Source organism: Pagrus pagrus (assembly GCF_965226575.1).
Source record: "Pagrus pagrus genome assembly, chromosome: 23".
NCBI classification, from domain to species: Eukaryota; Metazoa; Chordata; class Actinopteri; order Spariformes; family Sparidae; genus Pagrus; species Pagrus pagrus.
Genome location: NC_140205.1, coordinates 1100780 through 1123126, shown reverse-complemented (window position 1 = coordinate 1123126; position 22347 = coordinate 1100780). Strand labels below are relative to the sequence as shown.

At 41.6% G+C, this 22347-nt stretch overlaps 1 protein-coding gene and 1 long non-coding RNA gene across 3 annotated transcripts; one reads left to right on the top strand and one right to left on the bottom strand.

The window, feature by feature from the left end:
* Window positions 1–2392: 2392 nt before the first annotated feature.
* Window positions 2393–21108, bottom strand: LOC311252299. The gene is made up of 5 exons (XR_014621513.1): window positions 20939–21108; window positions 19820–19870; window positions 19590–19731; window positions 4534–4755; window positions 2393–2475 (listed from the first exon to the last, which is right to left on the bottom strand). It is a non-coding gene; the product is annotated as an uncharacterized lncRNA (long non-coding RNA).
* nup50 (nucleoporin 50) lies at window positions 8123–17304 on the top strand. Of its 2 annotated transcripts, none has more exons than XM_084345331.1 (8): window positions 8123–8288; window positions 9873–9951; window positions 10093–10176; window positions 10347–10551; window positions 12237–12863; window positions 14653–14737; window positions 15382–15500; window positions 16347–17304. In XM_084345331.1, the coding sequence occupies exons 2-8, from the start codon at window positions 9883–9885 to the stop codon at window positions 16544–16546; spliced, it is 1389 nt and encodes a 462-aa protein (XP_084201457.1). In that variant the 5' UTR covers window positions 8123–8288; window positions 9873–9882; the 3' UTR covers window positions 16547–17304. The 2 variants fall into 2 exon arrangements, with proteins under 2 accessions (XP_084201457.1, XP_084201458.1); XM_084345332.1 differs by lacking the exon at window positions 8123–8288 and adding an exon at window positions 8390–8610.
* Window positions 21109–22347: the final 1239 nt, after the last annotated feature.

The window sequence follows — 22347 nt, the reverse complement described above, 5'->3', positions numbered from 1 at the left end:
AAACCTTTAAACCTCTGAGAAGTCGTGAACTACACACATAAAGTAACAAAATGAAAGTACTCAAAGCACAAATGTCTCACAAGTGTTATTAAGTGGAGCACTTGAGTTGATGCACTTTCTCTCACTGTTTGTGTCGCGGCTACATTAGCGCTGTGTGATGATGAATAGAGGTTGGGAGAGTAAACATGTTTATTTTGAACTGACATGAATGGAAACCAGAGAGAGCCTGACAGGAAGAAAACACATGAATCCATCTGAAACACTCCAGAACGCTCTCAGGACGTGAAGTACTGCTGCCCTGGTGACAGCGTAGTATTACAGTGAGTATTAAAGTAGTATTATGTGACATGTCGTTCAGCCTGATGACGGAGGCAGCACAGTCGACTCTTTCCAAACAACACCAACCTCTCTGAGATAATTGCTGCTCTGCTGAGGCTGTGACCCAGTTCTCTCACTCAGAGCTTCTTTCTCCTCACCAACAAAATAAACACAAGTTTTTCCAGCGAGTGGTCTCGGCTCGGCTCTGGCTACCAGCCGAGCGCATAACTGAGCAATTCTGCAGCAGCCGGCACAAAGAAACAGCTATTGAACGAGCCGTATCTGAACAGAAATAAGGCGTCTGCAGCCCTATTCTGCTCCTGTGAATGGGAGGAAAACGTATTGTTCAGCTGGAAATTGTCATGCGGAGATAATGTGCTGACATAATAATGATTCACTGTGTTTTTGTGTGTCAGAAACATGCAGCGTAGCAGGGAGGAGGCAGCCGGTACTGAAGGATATCTCATGTTTGTGCACTCTTTGTTTCTTTGAAGGAGTCGTACAGAAGTCTCACATCAGGCAGCGTGTGATTAGATTCATACAAGCTGCAAAGCAATAATTATCAGCTCGTTAGCCGGCCTGACGAGCTCCACAAGCTAACATTTAACAATTAGCTTTGGATGTCTCTGTATTATTACCAACATGACGGGAAATATTCTGCTCACAAGCACTTCAGCAGCAAACGGGAGGAGGGGTTTGAAATGGCTGTAAACATTTAAATGAACAAGAAGTTTTATTTAATATAGAAATCAGTGCACGAGGAAGATCAAGTGTTCAAGTGGAGCATTTCAGCTGCTGCATGGACTATCTGATGGTAAACCGGTCAGTTTAGTTTGTTGTTCAGACAGTTACTCAATCATCGACCCGGCAGGAATGTATGTTATGTTGTGTTACATCAGGCCTACGTTACTTTACATTATGTTCTGGTATGTTGTGTTACATTAGGCCCAGGTTACATTATGCTACACTATGCCCACTCTACGTTACGTTATATTGGTCTTTCATTACGTTACATAACTCAATCTGAGCTTCTCTTTTTGGTAACCGGGTGTGTGTGAGATCTTGCAGCACATTCACAGTCTGACCTGAGCTTTGTGAGCAGTGTGTGTTCAGTTTAGTAAAGGATTGGAGTGAATGTTGTATACGTCACCTAAAAGATCAGCTAATGTCGGTTCAATCAAAACAGCTGAATGTGTGCTGTAAACTTTAATAACAAAGTTAGTGTTCGGCAGGTATTCTGTGTGCTACACGGTGTTAGGAGTATTATAATGACACGCTGACAGATAAAATGCCCTCAGACTGCAACAAAACACCTCTTTTCTAATCCTGCGGTGACGCAGCTCTTTGGCAACCGCCGCTCACTTGTTCTAAGTTTGAGGATTTAAGAGGAATGAATTATTAATCAGTATAATTCAGTCATTCTCAGTCTGATTGTTCTGAACTCCCCTTAGTGTTTGCAAAGCCACTTCATATTAAACCAAACAGACAGTTTGTAATCAGGCAGCTTTAAAGAGTCTGACGGGCAAATTCATTTATCAGATGGATATTTCCCCAGGTGGAGGATCAGCTTCACAGGCTGTTATGAGCTGTGATCCAGAGCAGCGGGAGGAAGAACTCCCCAAAAACATCAGACAGCGAGCTGCTAATGCTGCATCCAGCAGTGAACATCAAAGCCTCACATCGTATAGCTGCTGCATCACAATCACAGCGGCCCGGAGACAACTACAGGCTGTTGTTCTTAAAGACGTACTCATCCATTTATCCCGTCACCTGGGTTTGTCTCTCCGGGGCCGGCAGATATCCCAGCATGCACCGAGACATTAGTGGCAACAAACCAGCACAGAGGCCATTTTAACCTGCTGAGATGTCCACCTCTTCCTCCCGTCTGCTCTCACATGTTTATGGATGAGTTTCACTCACAACAAACAGAAAAACGCTCAGAGCCCGAGGCCGAGACGCCGTCTGTGGAGTGTGAGTCAAAACTAGTTGTTTTTCTGTGTAAAGTCTCTCGCCTCAGAATGAGAATCAAACTTTTATAGCTGTGAGATGTTTGTATTTATTTATTTTAAACTTGGCAGAAGCTGTTGAACGTGTTTGGACTTCTGAAGTGATGCGTTCAAAGCAGCGGCAGATTTGTCCACAATGAAAGATGGAAAACTATTAGGGCCAGATACAGAAGACAGAGACAGAAAAGTCAAATTATGAGATGAAGATTCACTCACAAGACAAAAAGTAAAATGTCTACTTCACAAGTCACAATTATGATATAAAGTCAGAATTATTAGATACAAAAGTCACTAATAAATAAAAGTACATTTTACACATATTTACATGTTTTCATCCTGTTCGTCATTTGCAGACTCTAAGAATTAAAGACTTTTTCTCAACTTCTTCATTTTGAGTTTCATTTTTCTTTCAGACACGTTTATTAAAACACAGACGGTCACAGATTTGACACAAAGCAAATTAAATGACGTTTAAGTGTGAAATATTGTTGCTGACAGAAGAATGAATGTGACTTTAAACACATTGTATGAGGACTTGTCCCCTGTCTCTCCCTGCAGTACCTCTGTCAGCCACTAGAAGGCATCAGGCTGTTTCACACAGAGCAGAAACACCAGAGACTCTCAGGTTTGTGTTAAAACCACATTTCTGTGATTTCTCTCACCTTCCTTTAATGGAAACAACATTTTGGATGATTATCAGCATCAGTTCTGCTTCCTTTTAATTTGTCACTGCACTAATTGCTGTCCACACAGCCAGTCAATTAATTCAACCTAATTATAGCTCCATTTGCAAAAGACTAATTGACACGTAGATCTGTCTGTTGAACGGGCAATTAGAGATGAGATGCATGAAATATTGCATGTATGAAATGAAATGATGGCGGGATCTTAACGATTTCATCAAATATAATAATTAATTAGAGGCAGGAATCTAAAGGCAGGTCGACAACGACGAGACGAGGTCGTTAAGAGAGGAGCGCGTTTTTATTCACTTCAACTAAATACATTTTCCAACTAAACAGACCAAACTCCATTCAAAAAACAACACGTTTTATTTTTACTTTTATGAACTAGATTTTGCTTGAATTGTATAAATTAGTTTTTTTTTAATTAACTTGTAACTTAAAAAGCTGATGATGAATGAATAAACGATTAATTAATTTATTAATTCAATCAATCTTGTTCGTTTGAATAAGTGAATGAGATCATTAATTAATTAATTAATTAATTACTGGAAGAATTAATGAATAAACTGCCAGATTTACTGATTAATGAGCCAATAAGTGAATAAGAGAGGGAATTAATGACTTAACTAACTTTAAATAATGATTCATGTAACCATTCTCATTATAATGAGTGAATGAATGAATTAGTGACTGACTGAATGAATGAGTGAACTAATTAATCAATGAATCAACTAGTGAATAAATGAATCAGAGAATGAGTTAATAGATGAGTGAATGAGTGAGTGAGTGAATGAATGAATGAATGAATGAATGAATGAATGAATGAATGGATGAATGGATGAATTAATTAATTAGTGAGTGAATGAATGAATGAATGAATGAATGGATGAGTGAATGAATGAATGAGTGAGTGACTGAATGAATGAATGAATGAATGAATGAATGAGTGAATGGGTGAATAGATGAGTGAATGAGTGAGTGAATGAGTGAGTGAGTGAGTGAGTGAGTGAGTGAGTGAGTGAGTGAATGAATGAGTGAACAAATTAATCAATGAATTAATTAGTGAATAGATGAGTGAGTGAGTGAGTGAGTGAGTGAGTGAGTGAGTGAGTGAGTGAGTGAATTAATCAATTAATTAATTAGTGAGGGAGTGAGTGAATGAGTGAATGGATGAGTGAGTGAGTGAGTGAGTGAGTGAGTGAATTAATCAATTAATTAATGAGTGAGTGAGTGAGTGAGTGAGTGAGTGAGTGAGTGAAGATTCATTGAGGATATACTGTAACCGTGTCACACTGAGCCCTGTGCAGAACTCCATAGTGTTTTGTGCTGTTTTTAGACTCGTCCCCTCTGCTATCAGTGTAAGAGAACCTGCCCCGTGTGTTGTGTGTCGTTGTTGTGTGTCGTGTGTCGTGTGTTGTGTGTCGTGTGTCGTGTGTCGTGTGCTGTGTGTCGTGTGTCATGTGTCGTGTGTCGTGTGTCGTGTGTTGTGTGTCATGTGTTGTGTGTGCGTTCCCTTGTCTCACCTCTTTCTCAATCATCGCTGATGTTCATCCCTTCACGGCCGTTGATCTTTATCAGCTCTCTCAGGGGAGACGCCGGCTTTGATTCTGCTCACGGCTCTGAAGTTTGGTCCCACACAGACCGGCCCTGCTGAGCTCCGAGGGCCCGGACCGGCTCGCTCTGAGCCCCGCCGGCTGCTCCAGGCTTCAGTGGACACCTGCTGAGAGAGGGGCCCCCATACTGAGCTGAGGGGCCCTCCATCTTATCAACACACTGTAATTCACTCTGCACAGCAGGGAGGATCTGCCTCTATTAAAGCAGCAGCCACTGATGGTACAAACACTCGACAGACATGGTGAAGAGAAACCTGCTCAGGAGCACAAAGATCTGTTGTCAGGGCAGGTCTATTAATATCTACAGACAGATTATTACATACAGCAACTATTCAATCCACAGTAAAAAACCCAAACTGATTTGAAAAGATGTTACCTACACACTTTTATCTGAAATCTTCACTGCAGCTGCTAAGCTAAAAGTGTTAGCATGCACCCGACTGAACTGGGTGTGAGTAACGTCTCCTCAGATCAGGTTGTGATCTCTTCTCTCCTGCAGACTGTGATCACAGCAGACGAGCTGTATGGAGACATCTGATGTTTAAATCATCTCCAGCTGCTTCAGATGATGATGACTGAGCCTGACTTTATATCATCAGGAGGAGATGATGACTGAGTTTTACTTTTTGGGTGAACTGTTCCTTTAAGAGATGATCTTTTAACAGTAAGAGTCGGTGATTCTGTCGACACAGTAGCTTTAAGCTAAATGCTAAAGTCATCATGCTAACATGCTGATGTTTTGCAGCTGTAATGTGTACCATTTTCACCCTTTTTTAGCATGCTAACATTAGCTAATTAGCAGTAAACACAGAGTCCAGCTGATTTTGATGTGATGTCATCAGTTCTGCAGGTATTTGGTCGTAAACAAAAGTATTAGAAACAATAAAACGTTGAAGATTACCAAAGTTTTATATTCATCCTGAGGGGAACATTGTAAGAAATGAGTGTTGGATGAACCACAGATTTCCCTACAGAGACATGAAGCTAGTGTGGCAGAAAATAGAAGTACCGGGCGGATGAATACACGGCTGTTTGTCAGGAAATAGATCCAACATGAACCTTTCTCTTACACCACAAACTGTGTTTTTCTACTGTTCTTGTGCACACACACAATCACATGCATCATGTTAATCAGTGAGCTGTAGACATGTTGTAGATGATTCAGTACGTGGGGCTAATATTAGCTTTCAAGCTGTATTTAACATGCCGTTAGCTGCTAGCTGCTAGCGTGTGGGCACGGTGAACCTATAGTTTTACTATTTTACCCGGTTAATTGTGAATTTGACTGAAACGTCATCGCTCCGCCTGAGATGAAGGACAGATGCTTTTTAGCCGCTAAAGAAGAGGTAACTGTTACCTAACTTAATTAGTACATGACAGCTCTGTGTGTCTGTGGGGTTAAAAACAATCTGTTTAAAAGTCAGAGCACTAAGCTGAACACACCCTGACTCCAGAAAGCAAACAAGCATATTTAGCCCAAAAATTGTTGTTATTGTGTTTATTTCTCTTGTATTTTGTTCAGAATGAACTCTGGTCACTCTGAACTCTTTCTAACATGTCGATAACAATATCCAAGCTTCCATTTTTGGGCCTGACCATAGAAATGTTCAAACATAAGAAAACACAAAGCAGGATTTGAGCTCCCATCAGTCAGTGTGATGTGTGAGGCCTTAAAGAACCCCTGCGTCTCTCAGCTTCACATGTTGGCTGCCCTCTTCCTTCTACATTATACAGGTTTTCTCTCTTTTCCACTGCCAAGTCTTTCCATTTTCTCCTCGCCAGCTGGTCAAGGGTCTCCTGCTGCCGCTAGGGCCCACAGCTCACTTCCTACTTTCTCCAGCACCTGTTCCTATTTGGCAAAGCCGACCGGGATCCTGAAAGCTTGGAGACGAGCCATCTGCTGCCCAGCTCTGCACCATTTTACCCCCCGATCCCTCGAGTCTCTGCATGCATCCTGATTTCTCTTCTGTTTTTTCAGCTCTGCTGAAAGATGGAGGAAGAGCTGAAATGGATTGGCTGCTAAATCCCAAAATCACCATTCAGCTGAAGGGAGAGGCTGTGCAGGTTAAATCAAAGCAGGACGCATGTAGCAGAGCTCGTCTACCTCGCGCAGGCCGACTGACTGATAACTGTCGCTCCTCATCCCAGATCCAGGAAATTATTTTTACCTTCATGCAGCAACAATGGCTGTAATATCTCACCCTGATGGACGTGTGAGGTGATGTTTTGAAGCCTCTACAAGAGCGATAAGTTTGCATCATGTTACACTTTAAAGGAGCAGTCTGTAGTTTTGTTGAAGAAATGTTAATGAGCAGACAAAGATCCTCATTGGCTGATTTTATTTCTGCGTAAACAAATTAAATAATCAAACTGTCTTTGTGTTCATGACTGAATAAACTGAATGAACAAACTGACCTTAAAGGACAACACAGTTTATACTGTTTTACTGTGTTTATATGTGGCGGACCCTGCCACCTCTCTAGCTTCAAACAGTGTTCTGGGACCTTATTTCCTCTGAGAACAGTTCGTTTATTCACTGATGGAGAAACAAAATAATTAAATAACGTGGTTTAAATACTCAAGTACTTTACTCGAGTATTTCCATTCTCTGCTACTTTATACTTCCACTCCACTACATTTTAGAGGCAAATATTGTACTTTTTACCCCACTTAATTTATTTGATTGGCTCAGATGCAGCATGTAATCTGTAAAAACTAGTAACTAAAGTAAAGTAAGAGTAAATGATATCCACAGTTTATAGCGTATACATACATGTACCTAAACAGACATCATTTTCATTTAGGCACTTTTGATACTTAAGTACATTTAATATCAGATACTTTAAGTCTTTTACTAGAGTACTATTACTTTTATCAAAGCAATATTTTAACACCACATCTTTACTTTTACTCAAGCATTACTTTAACTACACGGTTTAATTGTACAGTACACACTATCACAAGCAGTTTTCTGGCAATAAATGTAATTAAATATCAAAAGTGGAAGTAAAAGTAAATGATACATATATTACATGTATGTATATATTGTATACTTCGGGTCGACTGATAATCTGAATCATAATTCTCAATTTTTTCATTTTTGGAATCAGTATTTATTTTATTTTTTTTAATTCAAATGCAGATAAAATATATTAATGTCAAATATGTGTGTTGGCTCTGATGCAGCATGTAATCTGCAAAGTAACTGTAACTAAAGTTGTCAAATAACTGTAGTGGAGTGAATAAAGATAATATTTGACTCCAGAATGTAGTAAAGTCGAAGTATAAAGTAGCAGAACATGGAAATACTTTTACACATTGAAAGCAGAAGTACCTCAAAACTGTACTGAAGTACAATACTTGAGTAAATGTACTTAGTTACATTCCATCACTGAGTACACATCTATCCATCTAGAAAAAAAGGTCACTTGCATGAACTACAACTCCCATGGTTAAGAGGACTACTGCGCATGAGCAAAAAGGTGGGGCGCGCGAACCCATGCGGATATATCGCTATGTAAAATGGCGGCGTGAAAGAGGCTCGTTCAAAACATAGCGGTGTTACCTGTGAGGAGGTTAGCTAACGTCTCCGGAACGATCTGCGATACGTGGAGCTGTGAGCGAAGCATTCAGAGGCAGCGGCTGGAATTTACGTTCCAGAAAAGGTACGTCATGTTTTATTCGTTAAATCAGCCGGTGTGTGGCGCTAACGTTAGCTTTCAAGCTATATTTAACATGACGTTAGCCGCTAGCTGCTAACGTCCGGGCCCGGTGAACCTGCCGTTAGCTCACCGGCTAACAGCCTGTGGATGGATGTTAGATATATGAATGGATATATTATCAGACGTTTCACAGCCTGAGTAATTAACCTTGTGAAATATTCTACTCTTAATTGTTTATCCGACTGAGACGTTAATAAGCACCCTGCCTGACATGAAGAACGGATGCTTGTTAGCCGGTAAAGAAAAGCTAACTAAGTTAAGCTAGGTAACTGTTCCCTAACTTAAATTCTACCGGACACATCTGTGTGTCTGTGGGTTAACTGAGGGGTCAAATGAAGCCTGTAGCCGACTCTTTAATATCCGGATCACCGCGTTAATGAGACGGATAAACGTTACACACCGGCATCAAACCCTCCAGAACATTCTAACAACACACAGACAGTGAAGGCAACTGATGTGTTCACAGGCACGATGTTACGATTATTTTAGTGACTGAGATGATTACTGTGCACTACTTCAGTACACATCTATTGTTCAGACTCACAGACCTTATTCTGTTTGATTTGTTTCTTTAATTATTTAAGTCTCTTTATCGTGTTTTGTTCCTCACCTGCCTCATTTCTTTGTGATGTACATAACTAAATCCTCATTACAGTCTGACGTGTTTAAATGTCTTGTTTCTTATCCACCAGCTATTAAAAATTCAAAGATATTTAGTTAACAAGCACTGAAGACTAATGAACCAACATATATTCACATTTGAGATGCTGAAACCTGATAATCTACATTTAAACTCTAAACATGACTTTATAATGCACTGATAATTAAAATCAGGGCCAGTCCCAATGTTGGGGAGTAAAACACTTCTGTTTTGATTTATCGACCAAATATGCACATGTTTTGTAATGATCCCTCAAAGGTGATCCAACACTTTGAAATGAGAAATCATCCCAAGCATCGTTTCCTGCACTGTGTTCAGTCGGGCTTTAATTAAAATGGTTGCCAATTAATGTTCTGTCCCCTGACTAATGGACGACTATTGTCACAGTTAGATCTCAACCAAAGAAGGGAAGAGATTTAATTTTTATTTATTGAAGAAAAATTGTTGTTACTACAGCGTAAAAATACTCTACAAGTCTGGAGCTAAATCAAGTTACAGAAGTATTTTCTTCTCCTGTCAGTGTTATGTTATTATGTATTATTGGATTTTTATTCTCATTACTGATGCTTAATCATTTCCATGTTGTATCTTACAATCTTAACCTGCAACATAACTAGTAATTTAAGCTGTTGAATAAATGTAAGTACAATATTTCGTCTGAGATGTAATGGAGTAAAGGTATAACATAGCAGAGTATATAAATACTGAAACATCCCGGCAAACAGAATTTTAATACTTTGTGTCGTCGTTTTATTGCTCCTTTTACGACTCATCTCATGAACATCTGGATGACCTGGTCCTAACTGCTGATGAACTATTTAGAGGAGAAGTTGTCCTGATAACTGTCCGTCTGCTTTGTGTCACAGAGCCGGTGGGATGGCGAAGAGGATCGCTGATAAAGAGCTAACAGACAGGAACTGGGATCAGGAGGAGGAGGGAGAGGAGGTGAGTCACTGATTCACACAGAAATGAGACGAATAAAAACAGATGCAGCTGATTGACAGAAATATTCTTGTTCAGCTGCATCTGTATCCGGATTGTGGACAGTGACGATGTTTTAACCTGTAACATGTTGTCCTCCATCAGGCCGGGACGTTTTCAGTAGCGAGTGAAGATGTGTTGAAGAACAGGCCGATTAAAAAGGCCAAACGCAGAAATGTTGGAGGAGAGGTAAAACCAACCAGCAACATATAACTCAACTTTCTTACTGATTTACATCAACTTGTGAATGGAGTAAATACTTTCTTTAAACGTCTGATGAATTCACATCTGTGGATTCTGAGATGATTTTTAAATAAATGCAGCTGTAAACCCTCAGTGTTGTGTTCGTTCTGTTTCAGGGAGAGGGCAGCGGATCCTTCAAAGGTTTTAAAGGCTTTTCTTTGAGCACGGCGGCAGCGAGCGGAGGCTCCACCCCAACAGCCTTTTCTGGATTCGGGAACGGCGGCGGCTTTAAAGGCCTCAGCAGTCTGACCAATGGAAACAGCATTGCTCCATCATTCGGAGGTTTCTCATCTCCTGCTGCAACTTCCCCCGCTGCACCTGGTGAGTACACTACTGTCGGCCTTCAGTGTGAACGGACTGATTACTGGCTGATACTTAATGTCTGAATGATCAGAGTTAGAGGTCTTCTGGCGTCCATTAGAAGTCAGGAAGGGAGCGACAGGCAGAAACATTGTGCTGCGGTGTGACACTAACAGAGCTGTCAGTAGCGAGTACGAGTTGATGCAGCGTGTCCCGCACTGTTGGCACTCGTCGGCTGCGTTTCGGTCGGTTGAACATGTTGAATCGGTGGTGGAGACTGTTGGTGAGAGAAGTCTCTCTGATTGGCTGTTCTGTTAACGTATCAGTCCACGAGAAGAGAGAAAGTAGGGCTGCACGATATCATTGGCCGATACTGACGAGCGGTGCACGATATCCATCAGCCTGATCACAGGAAATTTACATTTTTGGTTATCAGCTTTATTAAATTAAAGACGATAAACAGAGCTGCTGAACACGCGCCACATCTACACACAGTATGTGGTGGTATTCACCTTTTTAAAGTTGGTTTGCGAGCAGCCAATAAACACAGAGAAGAAGAAGACTGCTGTTGTCACGCTGGTACTTTGCAATATATGTTCTGATGTGTGATTGGAGAGGAAAGAAAAAACCGTCATGAAGTTGTGTTTGTAGTCGGCACCTATATTACGTCTGACAAACTGTGACACACCTGGGATTTGTTTTCACTACAGTGGTGTTGCACTCAGAAACTGTGGGGGGCGCCAAATCACACAAAATGACGATTTCTACACAATGTGGCTTTAAACTGTAAAATATCCTGCCTCCAAAATGTGTGTGTATTGACTGATTTATCAATACCAGAATTTCTTAGCTCCTCATATTATTATTGGCATCTTCCACAAAAACCACACTGCGATTATTTTGACTAGGAAAGAAAAAACGATGAAATCCTGATGATTTGTTGGAGTTTTCTTACATCCAGAGAAGAAGATTTGTACTTCGGAACATTTTTACTTTATTATAAAACAAACTGCAGCTTCTTGGATATTGCAGCTGGTCATGTTTTGGCGCCATTTTACAGTTGAGGTTCCTCACCTCCTGGTCAGACATCAGGCACTTAGTACACAAGTATATCATACATATGAGACAGAGAATTAATCAATGAACAATAACAGATTGTAAAATATAACCTTTTGATAGATGTAGTAATTTTTGTGAATAAAATGAGAACGAGTTTGTTTTAAAGATGAACAAGTAAACTCTTTCTTTGCTCGTTGTTTTTGTCGCTGACTCTCGACATGTTCATGGACATAACTGGTACCACATCAGTAATGTGGATCATCTGAACGTGCAGTCTGTTGTCTGATATCAGCTGTCAGTGTGCTCCTGCAGCAGAGCAACAGTTTGGTTTGTGACCTGATTTCAGACCAGTTTAATTCTCTCTGACTTCATAAAGGCTCGTTCGCTCTGATGAAATCATGTTCAGTCCACATGTAATGGAGTAGAAAAGCAGCTCCATTGTGAGAGCTCCTGGTTTTGTAATGGAGTGTAATGTGTGTGTGTGTGTGTGTGTGTGTGTGTGTGTGTGTGTGTGTGTGTGTGTGTGTGTGTGTCATCATGTTGTCGTGTCGCTGCAGGGCAGGATGGGGGGCAGCAGAGGGGGAGGGGGCTCTTCTCAGCCTCACCCAGCTGCTGTCACACTAACGTTTCTCCCTCCATCGTCTCAGGTCTGACATTCAACGGCCCCGCCTCCGCCAAGCCCAGCGCTGACATCATCGCCAAGCAGACCAATGGCTCCACCCCGAGCCTGACTCAAAGCTCGAGCTCCTGCAGCAGCGCCAGTGTGAGCAACAAGGAGTACAGCCGGCAGCTCACCGCCCTCAACTGCTCAGTGCGGGACTGGATCACCAAGCACGTGAACGACAACCCTCTGTGTGATCTCAACCCCATCTTCAGGGATTATGAGCGGCACCTGGCCAGCATCGAGCGGCAGTATGGAGCCGGGTCTGCTGACGGAGGCTCCGAGGAGAAGAAGCTGCCAGCCGCGGCCACCCCTCCTCCTCCTCCTGCCTCGGCTTCCTCCTCCGGCAGCCCGGCGGCTCCAGCTCCAGCCGCCGCTTTGTTCTCCTTTGGCAAAAACACGACAGAAGACTCAGCCCGGGACAAAAGCGCCATCGGCGTCACGTTTAACTTCGGTCAGAAGGTGGACAGCTCCGTCCTCGGCTCCTTAGGGTCCAAAACGACTCCCCCCAGCTTCTCCTTCTCCTCCAGCCAGACCTCCCTGTTTGGAGCTCCTGGATCTGCTGCACCGCTGTCCTTCAGCGGGACGAAGTCCGAGGACGCTCGACCGGCAGGTAACACCATCCGGAAATATCTTTATGTCCTTACGTAGAGGGAGCCGAGAGGCTGTCTGTTGTTTTTTTCTCCAGGAAGTATAAAAAACTTAAATATTCTCATTATCAATTCATCTGCTGGATACTTGATTAATTGATTTAAAGCTGCAAAAGAAAAAATTATTGGCAACCATTTTAATCATCGATTGTTTCAGCTCGTCAAATATGAAGATTTGTTGCTTATTTTTCTAACATGATAAATAAAAGATTTTTCTCGGTCAGACGGAGTAAGAACATTAATACGTCACTGAGTTCTGGAAAGTTGTGACGGCCGTTTTAACTACTTCATAAATCAAGAACTTTATTCTCAGATCATAAAAATAATCACTATTTGCAGCCAAACGCTTCGTCTCGAGCTGTAACGACTTTATTTTTCATGCAAAATGGCAGAAAACTGTTTTCCACCCTCAGTTTTTGTCATTTAAAGAAACTGGGATGGACGTTTTACACAGAAAATAATCGTCAGATTAATTGATTATGAAAATAATTGTCAGTGCAGCCTGTGTTTAATCTATTAAATGTCAGAAAGACATTCAAAATGTGCGACACAAGAGTCCAGAGTGTGTTCTGTTGGACCGACAGTCGACAGGAAACAGGAAATCTTCACATAATTTTGTGTCTGGACGAACTGATCTCACGTCAGTTTAGTAAGAAATTACAAACTGGGTTTTGTTCGTCTTCTCTTTGCTCATAATAAATTCAGCAGAAGAGGACGTGATTATCTGTTTTAAGGATTGTTAGGAAGGCGTCATTTACAACAAATAATATTATTTTCATTGTAGATTCATCCGTGGATTATTTTCTTGAATAATCTTTGGGTCTGTCAGTTGTCAGGAAGATGTTTAAAATGGCCGACACAACCGAACACCAGAAAATCGGTTCACAATCAGCTACTACTGATAATTGACTGTTCTGGCTAAATCTCATGTTTTTTAAATGCACTCTGGTTGAACCAATGATGAGCTGAACTCTCCTGTAACAATCCTGCTTAGAATCCTTAAGATTTCTGTGGAAAACAGTCAGTGACATTGATTTAAAACTTACAATCACAGAATAAAATCCAGTAAACCTTCACTGTTAGACGATGGGACTAATTGAGTTTTAGTTTAAAAGTGACTTAAATGATCATTAAACTATTGACAATTAATCGACAAACTGTTTCAGCTGTGGCTTAAATCTTGTGATTTTTAAATGCACTCTGGTGAAACAAATACTCTTCTTGTTTTCCAGCCAGATTAATTTGTGGTTAAACTCTTTTCTCCTGAAGCTCTGTGAGGCTTTTCATTAAATACAGTCAGTTGCAGTTAATTATAGTCTGTTACATTAATTATGGGCTCAGACATTAAGTTTACTGTCATTTCAACCAAAGAAACACAGAAAATGGTCTTAAACACTGTTGGGTAACATCTCTTTTATTTGGCTTAATTGTTAATTTAGTAAGAAAAACACTAGTTAGCTGAAAAAGGTGACTTTTATTTCATTGATTAAGAGTTTGTAATTAGCCGACACGGATACAGTAATAAAGGAAGCTGATTAATCTGCAGATGACTTAAACAGACGCTTAATAATTTTCTGTAGGTCGACCAATCGTTTGAGCTTCACTCACGTGACTCCCGACTGATTGATCATCTTGTTTCTGTTGAAACTGTTCGATCATCTTGTTTCTGTTGAAACTGTTCGATCATCTTGTTTCTGTTGAAACTGTTTGATCATCTTGTTTCTGTTGAAACATGTGATTTTCTTTTTGTAGACGAGAACGGAGACGAAGACACGGAGGAGCCGCCTAAACCGGAGGTGAAGGAGGTGAAGGAGGACGACGCCTTCTACTCCAAGAAGTACGTCTCACGGATGATTAATTCAATGTTAAACAGTGATGTCACATTGAAATCATCTTTTCTACTCAATGATTTGTATTCAGAAAACTTGATGAATCTTTTCCCCTGCAGCCATGTTAAAACACAACAGCTTTGTTATGTTTCAGTCAGTTCAAACAACGTGATTTACTTCACTCACGGAGTTTTTTTTTTAAGGCCTGAAGGATCAAAAATGATCCACTTTGTCACAAGAAGCGGGAAATTAACAGATTTCATGTTGAATAAATGAATTATTGGTTCTGTTCGATCGTCCCATGATCCCTCAGCTTTTGTCTTTTGAGGTTATATAAATACTTATCTTTTGGATTATATCAGAATGGGAGAGAATCATTCAACCACAGAATAATCTACATGGATGTCTGTGTGATTCACCAGATTCCATTCAAATAACATCAGATTTAAGCCGTCAGACTGTATAGTGATCCAAACATCCCTCAATACTGAAGCTGGACTTTGTTCCGATATCTAATCGGATCGGTTTCCCAAAAATCGGAAATTTGAAATGAAATTTTGCTTTGTAGAAAACCTGACTGTGAACACATCGTCGTTCAAACTGTAGCTGATTGTTTTTATCCGTGCTCACCTGACGTGTCTGTTTCTGTCAGGTGTAAACTTTTCTACAAGAAGGACTCTGAGTTCAAAGAGAAAGGAGTCGGGACGCTGCACCTCAAACAGACCGACGACGGGAAAACTCAGATGATCATTCGTGCCGACACAAACCTGGGTAAAAAACAAAAAGTGGTGCTAAATAAAACATTTATTCTCATTTGAGATGCAGTGAGGAGGAAACTACATGTATGAAAGGAGCTGAAGTTGTTTCAGTTTATGTGCTGATCTCACTGATAAACTGTATTTTATTCTGTAGTCAGATTATTTTTGATTCAGAAGACGCAGATTCAAACTGAAATACAGAAAAGGAAAGAAAACTGTTGTTGCTCCACATTTTTCTTGTTCTGTACAAACCTGCAGGTGATGAATCATTTAAATACACAGAAATATTCAACGGCCAAAATGTTCCAGTAAGATCTGAGACTGAGCTGTGGTCCAACAGCGCCACCTGCTGGTCAAACACAAGAACCGCTGCTTCCTGTAGCTCAGAGGACGTTTCTGTGGGCCTGTTGGACGACGTGCTGTCCCAGAAATAACTGCCATTAATGACATTATTGCCATCGTACGACCATTTCATACTGCTGATCATAATAATGCGAGTACACCCTCTCAGTGGAGTTTTAAATCTTAACGGTTCATCCATCAGTCGATTGATTGGCAACTAAAAAAAAATATCTTCAGCTTAAACATGCTGCTCACTGTGATAATAAACTAAATATCAGTCGGGACTTTTAGGCGTACAAATACACACATGGAGAGTTTTTTGGTGATCTGTTCCTTTAAACTAACACTTGAAGCTCTAAATTCAGTTGATGCTTCAGAGTTGTGAAATTACGATGATTTTTTATTCATCGTTTTGACTTTTTTTTTAAGACAGTCACTAAAGTATAATACATTTGACAGGTGATTGGCTAATGACAGTCGCTGAAAGCTGTTAAATGTCGTCTTTCGTCCTCGTTAGGAAACATCCTGCTGAACATCATCGTGCAGACGTCCATGCCGTGCTCCCGGCTCGGGAAGAACAACGTGATGGTGTTGTGCGTCCCAAACCCGCCCGTCGATGACAAGAACCCCACCAGCCCCATCCCCCTCCTCATCCGAGTGAAGACCGCCGAGGACGCCGACGAGCTCCTCAAGACCCTGGAGGAGAAGAAGGCCTGAGGCCGGAGCTTTTAGCAGACTTCACCTGGTCATCCTCCGACAGATCGACCTCACCACGCACTCACATGAAAAAAAACTCATCTGTACTTAAGTCATCCTGGTTAATCACGATTCCCTCACAATAAATTGGTCGTCATACTGTGAAATCTTTTTGTTAGTTTCTAATCACATCGTCGTCGCTGTTCGACTCGGCTACATTCCTCCCGGTTCGACGCTGCTGCTGCTGTTTTATTAGACAAACCGAACCATGTATCTTATCAGCCTCACTGTTAATTTTACTGTTTTAATTTGGTCGTCGAGTGACTGAAAGTGTGAATCCAGATGAATTATGACTGTGTGACATCCACGACCCTTACCACTCAGTCTTTTTGGGGAAACCTCCAAATAAAAGTCCAGTCGATTTGGTTTTACAAATTAAATACTTGCAGTAACAGTTAATTTTTTAAATGAACGTGTCGAGGATTTAGTGTGTCTGCTGAGTGTTTTCTTTGCTCTGGAAACTATTTATTGTGTCGGCAGGATTTGTACTCTCACTGATTGAACCTCGTGTGAATGTTTCCCCTGAAGAGCTTCTGTAAACGTGTGGACGGGACGTGTGAGACAAACCAGTTGTTTTATTTTCTGTAAACATGGACTCTGTTGTTTTCCAAGTGTCCTTTGTGTGGCCTTTGGTTCGGCCTTCGAGATGAGGCATGCTGTCATCGTCTGAGAACATTTGTAAAGACATTTATTGGAGAATAAAAGGAAACAAACCACCAGCCTGCTGCTCTTTTTAGTGCTTTTTCACTTGATTGTTAATTCCAGCTTCTCTAGGATTAAAGATTCAGCTCCTGGTGCCGCTGCAGGAACACAACACGTCCTTTCAGCTCACTGATGACGGTTAGAAATGATCCTCTGGGTAAAATATCCAAGTTTAATGTCTCACCATATTTTAATCTGTGCGAGGTTAATGGGATTTTTATTGGACTGTCCAGTTATTACCACATCACTGCAGCTCAGGATGCCCACCAGAGGTTTATAATTGGAAATATTCTTTAAAAAGACGGCAAACAGACTGAATATCAGTTTTCTAATCTTTTGTAGTCACGTCAGCGGTTTGATCCGGACTGAAATATCTCAACAACTATCTGATGAACTGCCATAAAACTGTACAAAGATTTTCATGAGGATGAACTGTAATAACTGGTGATCATCCATCAACATGTTACTGTGTTCAAAACCGATGACATCACATCAGCCTCAGTGAAGTTTCACTGGGAAACTTCACCTGAACGCATCGTCAATAACAAACTGTGGCTACGTGAGTTGATGTCATGTGTTGTGAGACACGCAGACTAAAGGAAACGTGGGGTTGATGCTTAGAAACTCATCAGTCGTCTATTGTGTGTCGAGTTTTAGCGCACGTCATGTGTAATATGGTGTTGTAGACTGTAACGCTTGCTGTCCACTTGGAGTGATGGAGAGCAATAAAACTTTGTGGCGTCCATGTTGCTCCCACCTTCTGACTTGACACACATGAACACATCAAAGTAGAAAACATGTGATTACCTGCGTGATCTGTGTTTAGCGCTAATGAGCTGATGCTAACAGGGCTGCACGATTAAAACCTATGAAAGATGCTCAGTGGCGCATGAAGCCAATACAGCTCGACTACCCGGGTATAAAATACCCACACCTGCCTCTTATGTTTATCATTTCAGATATAATCAAAGAGTTTCTTTTCAACACTGAACACAGATATTATCCTGTGAAAGACAATATGTGTTTGTTTTTCCTCTGATGTAAACAACAGATGCTTTGTTGTGATTGTGAGGAGCTGCTGAACATGTTTCATAGATTGTTTCCATGCTGCTGCCTGAAGGCTTGTTTTTCAGAGATGCTTGAGAAAGATGTCACTCTGACAGAGGTTGATATTTTACTAATTTTTAAGAAGTCCAACTTCTCCCCAGATTAAATGTATGTAATGATGTAATTATTATTTGAGCGGAATATTACATTCACAAAATGAAGTGGCTTGAAGGATTGTCCTCCGTCACACAAATCATTTGACTTCCACTGAAAATTTAGATCTGGTCCAGAAATTAGCTAAAACAATTAAATGCTTTGAATTTAGAGGTCTGATAATTAAACGGAGTTCATCTGAACTGTCTCAATAGTCTAAAGTATTAAATCTGCTTTAAAATGTGTAAAAATGAAAAATATGTACACACCGATCAGCAACACCATTAAAACCACTGACCGGTGACGTGAATAACATTGATCATCTCATCACACTGTGATGTTGTGTGGGAACCCTTAGGTGCTGCCGTTCATGTGAAGGCCACTTGACACCAGCACCACCCATCCGAACACTGTTGTGGACCCAGTACACCCCCTCATCACAACAACACTACCTGATGGCAGCGGCCCCCCAGCAGGACAATGTGCCCTGACACACACACACACACACACACACACACACACACACACACACACACACACACACAGCTCAGGAACACAATAAAGGGCCCGAGGTGTTGACCGGGCCTCCAAAGTCCCCAGATCCCATCTGATCCGCATCTGTAGGACGTGCTGGAGCAGGTCTGATCCATGGAGGCCCCGGCCCCCAACATAAAGGGCCCAGAGGACCCACTGTAGACGCCCTGGTGCCAGACACCACAGGACCCCTCAGAGGTCTTAGTGCGGACCACAGAGCATGCGCACTGAAGACTTCCGCCGAACGAGCTGGCTAACATCCGGTTCAGCGCCCGGCTAACTTGAATGGTGATAAAATAATTTAATCGTGCGGCTTTTCTGGACTTTACCCGTGTTATTGGACCGAATGGCTCCAGTGATGACAGTGAAGCGGGTCATGGCTCAGAGGTTGTGACGCTCCCAAAAATGTATCCACCATTTTACAGACTCTTCTTTCACAACGGAAGCCCCGCTGGTGGCGGCCGCCGCCATCTTGGCCTCTCGCTCGTGCCACAGTTAGCTGTAAGCTAGCAGCAGAACCAGGCAACAGGAGTGTTTGTGGTCAGTTAGCTCCTCAGCTAGCACTCACCAAGACTGCGTTTCTGTCCGCCATCCTTCCTCTGTGTCTCATATCTGCATTAAATCCTTCAAAAGGCACCAACACCATAAACACAGCGCAGTGGCGGATTTAAGAAATTTGGGGCCCAAGGCAAAGGCAGGCATGGGGCCCTCTGAAATGAGAAGACATCACACAAAACAACAGGTCAATTATACAGACACGTACGTTTTAACAGAAAACACATGTACTATGTGTTTTACCTGTTGTCCCTCTCTTCCTGTCCCTTTTTCACGTTGTCTCTCTCCCTCATTCTGAAAACAAACACACAAACACAGTATCAGGCTCTGACCCAGTGGTGAAGTGTCAGTATATTTACTCAAGTGCTGACGTAGACATTTGAGGATTTCATGCAACTTCAGTTTTGTCTGCTCCGCTGTATCTCAGAGGCAAATACTGCACTTTCTACTCCACTACTGTGCATCATTTACGTTGCTGGCTACATATTTCAAACCCTTCCTGCCCAGTGAAAACCATGTACCCTCAAAATGATGATTTAATGCTAATATTTGTGATGAACTGAAAGAGTCTTCCTTTGTGGGGCGACTTCTTCAGCCAAAACTCTTTAAACAACCGTCTTGGGCCGGCTGGAAAATACATCATGACAAGACTTCAGTGAAGTTAGTTTTAAGTTGGATATTCGACATTCGCAGCCACTCCAACATTTCAAGTGCACCCGTATTACAGACTTTACAGTAAACACACGGAGAAGACGGCTACAGCGTGTACCCACTTCCTGTTTTCAAAATAAAAATGTGGGATATTTAAAGCAGAGGTACTGTGTTTAAAGCTATTGAGAAGCTATTGAGCTAACATGCTAATATTTACATATATCCTAAAAATTAATAAAAAATTATGAACAGATGTAAAATGTAAAAACAAGAGGTGTATCTCATGCAGCCAGTGTAGTTACATGATCCCAACATGATTTTGAGTCAATTGATCACATGACCTGGAAGCTATTGAGCTAGCATGCTAATATTTACATATAAATGTATGTAATGTAATGTTTATGATTTTTTATGAATTTTTATATGTAAATATTAGCATGTTAGCTCAATAGCTTCCAGGTCATGTGATCAATTGACTCAAAATCAGTGTGGTATCATGTAACTACACTGGCACCTCGTCTAAGCTCCGCCCCCTTCTCCCCCTCCCGTCAGTGCTCCGTCCAAAGCCCCGCCCCCATCAGACAGTCCGTCAGCAGGGCAGAGGAGAGCCGTTAGCATTGGGCTAATACAAGCTACACAAGTAGCTACGTTGGCTAACGTTACATATTTCATGAAAATAACAAATCCCCCCGAAGCAAAACAAATAATTACCTGTCCAACAGGAAGACAGCAGCCTCTGCATCACTTCTGGAGCTACTGTAGCTGCATTTCCTCTGCCACTGTTCTCCTGCTAACTGTGCTAACTCTTCTTCTTCTGCTGTTTTATGGCTGTTGGCAAACAGCTGTTAGGTGCATTACCGCCCCCTTCTGACCTGGAGTGGATCTCCTGCTAACTCCATCTGCAGCGTGCTGAATATATCCGGCAACACGTGACACGTGATGAGTGCGGCAGGGAGGAGGGGGGACAGAGGGGGGGGTGCAGGCAGGACGAGACATGAAGGCATCTGATTGGTTCCTTCATGTCGGACCGAGAGGCAGGGATTGGTCAGTCTTTACAGGCCTGCAGCTGCCACAGAGGGCTGATTTATTTCAGTCCTTCTTCTGAACACATCATGTTGGACTACTCTCAGGGTGGAGGGACCATTTCACCCAGTATAACAAGTGTTTCTGAACAGGATTACCAGCTATACCTTTAACTGTTGTTCAATTACTCACCCATTGTACAATGGCAGTTCCTGGTCCTGGTGGCTTGAAGGTGGCACACATAGCACAGCAATTTTGATCGTCAAAGACTAAAAAAAACACTTATTTAATTATATATTCCTCGTATGCATCTTGTTTTTGATTTGTAGCTTAATTAGCCTTTACCTGAGGCCTCCAGGATGTGAAGAGCCAGATCTCTCCTCTCCTCCATTTCTTTTTTTAGATGTGCTGAAGTTCATGTCAGGGACGGCTGGGAAAGCTTTTATCAGGGCTTTTACCATCTAAACAAGATCAAATGCAGGTACAACAATAATGGGGGGCATATAATAAACTACATACACTCATGATCGCTATTAAAGAAACTGTTATCTCTAGTCACACTATAATTTGTACATTTGCCGATATTGGTTCACATCAATTCATCTTTCCCAAGAAAAGTTCCTACCTCACATATCATGAACACAATAGTTTGGGCTCACCTTTACAATAACGACACCACAGCTGCTTCACCTTGTTGGAGTGAATGGGACATAACGCCCCCTAATTACCCTTCATGTAATGTAAAGTCATTTAAACCAGTGAGTTGTATGAAAGTATGTTCAGAGTCCAGAACTGTAAAGACGTTTGGACTTGGACTGTTCTGGGGTTGGCTCGCTTCTGGAGCCTCACGTGGCCACTATAGGAACTTTGTTCTCACAGGAAGTTCTGAAGTTCCCTCAAGCAGCAGAACTCGGACTGAGTCCAGGTAACTTAAAGTCTGCTGATGCACAGATGGAAACAGAAACCTCAGCTGCTCAAACATGTTGGAAAACAAACCAAAAAACAATCTCGCGCTGTAGAAACTTCACTTTTTACTCCTCTGCATTTATTTTAAAGTTACTTTGTAGATTCAGATTATTAATACTTAGATAAAAACT

Excerpts from the sequence above, each read along its gene's own strand:
- nup50 (XM_084345331.1), top strand. The coding sequence starts at position 9,883 with ATGGCGAAGAGGATCGCTGATAAAGAGCTAACAGACAGGAACTGGGAT. Across the intron at positions 9,952-10,092 it reads AGGAGGAGGAGGGAGAGGAG|GCCGGGACGTTTTCAGTAGC; the intron begins GTGAGTCACTGA and ends GTCCTCCATCAG. Across the intron at positions 10,177-10,346 it reads GCAGAAATGTTGGAGGAGAG|GGAGAGGGCAGCGGATCCTT; the intron begins GTAAAACCAACC and ends GTTCTGTTTCAG.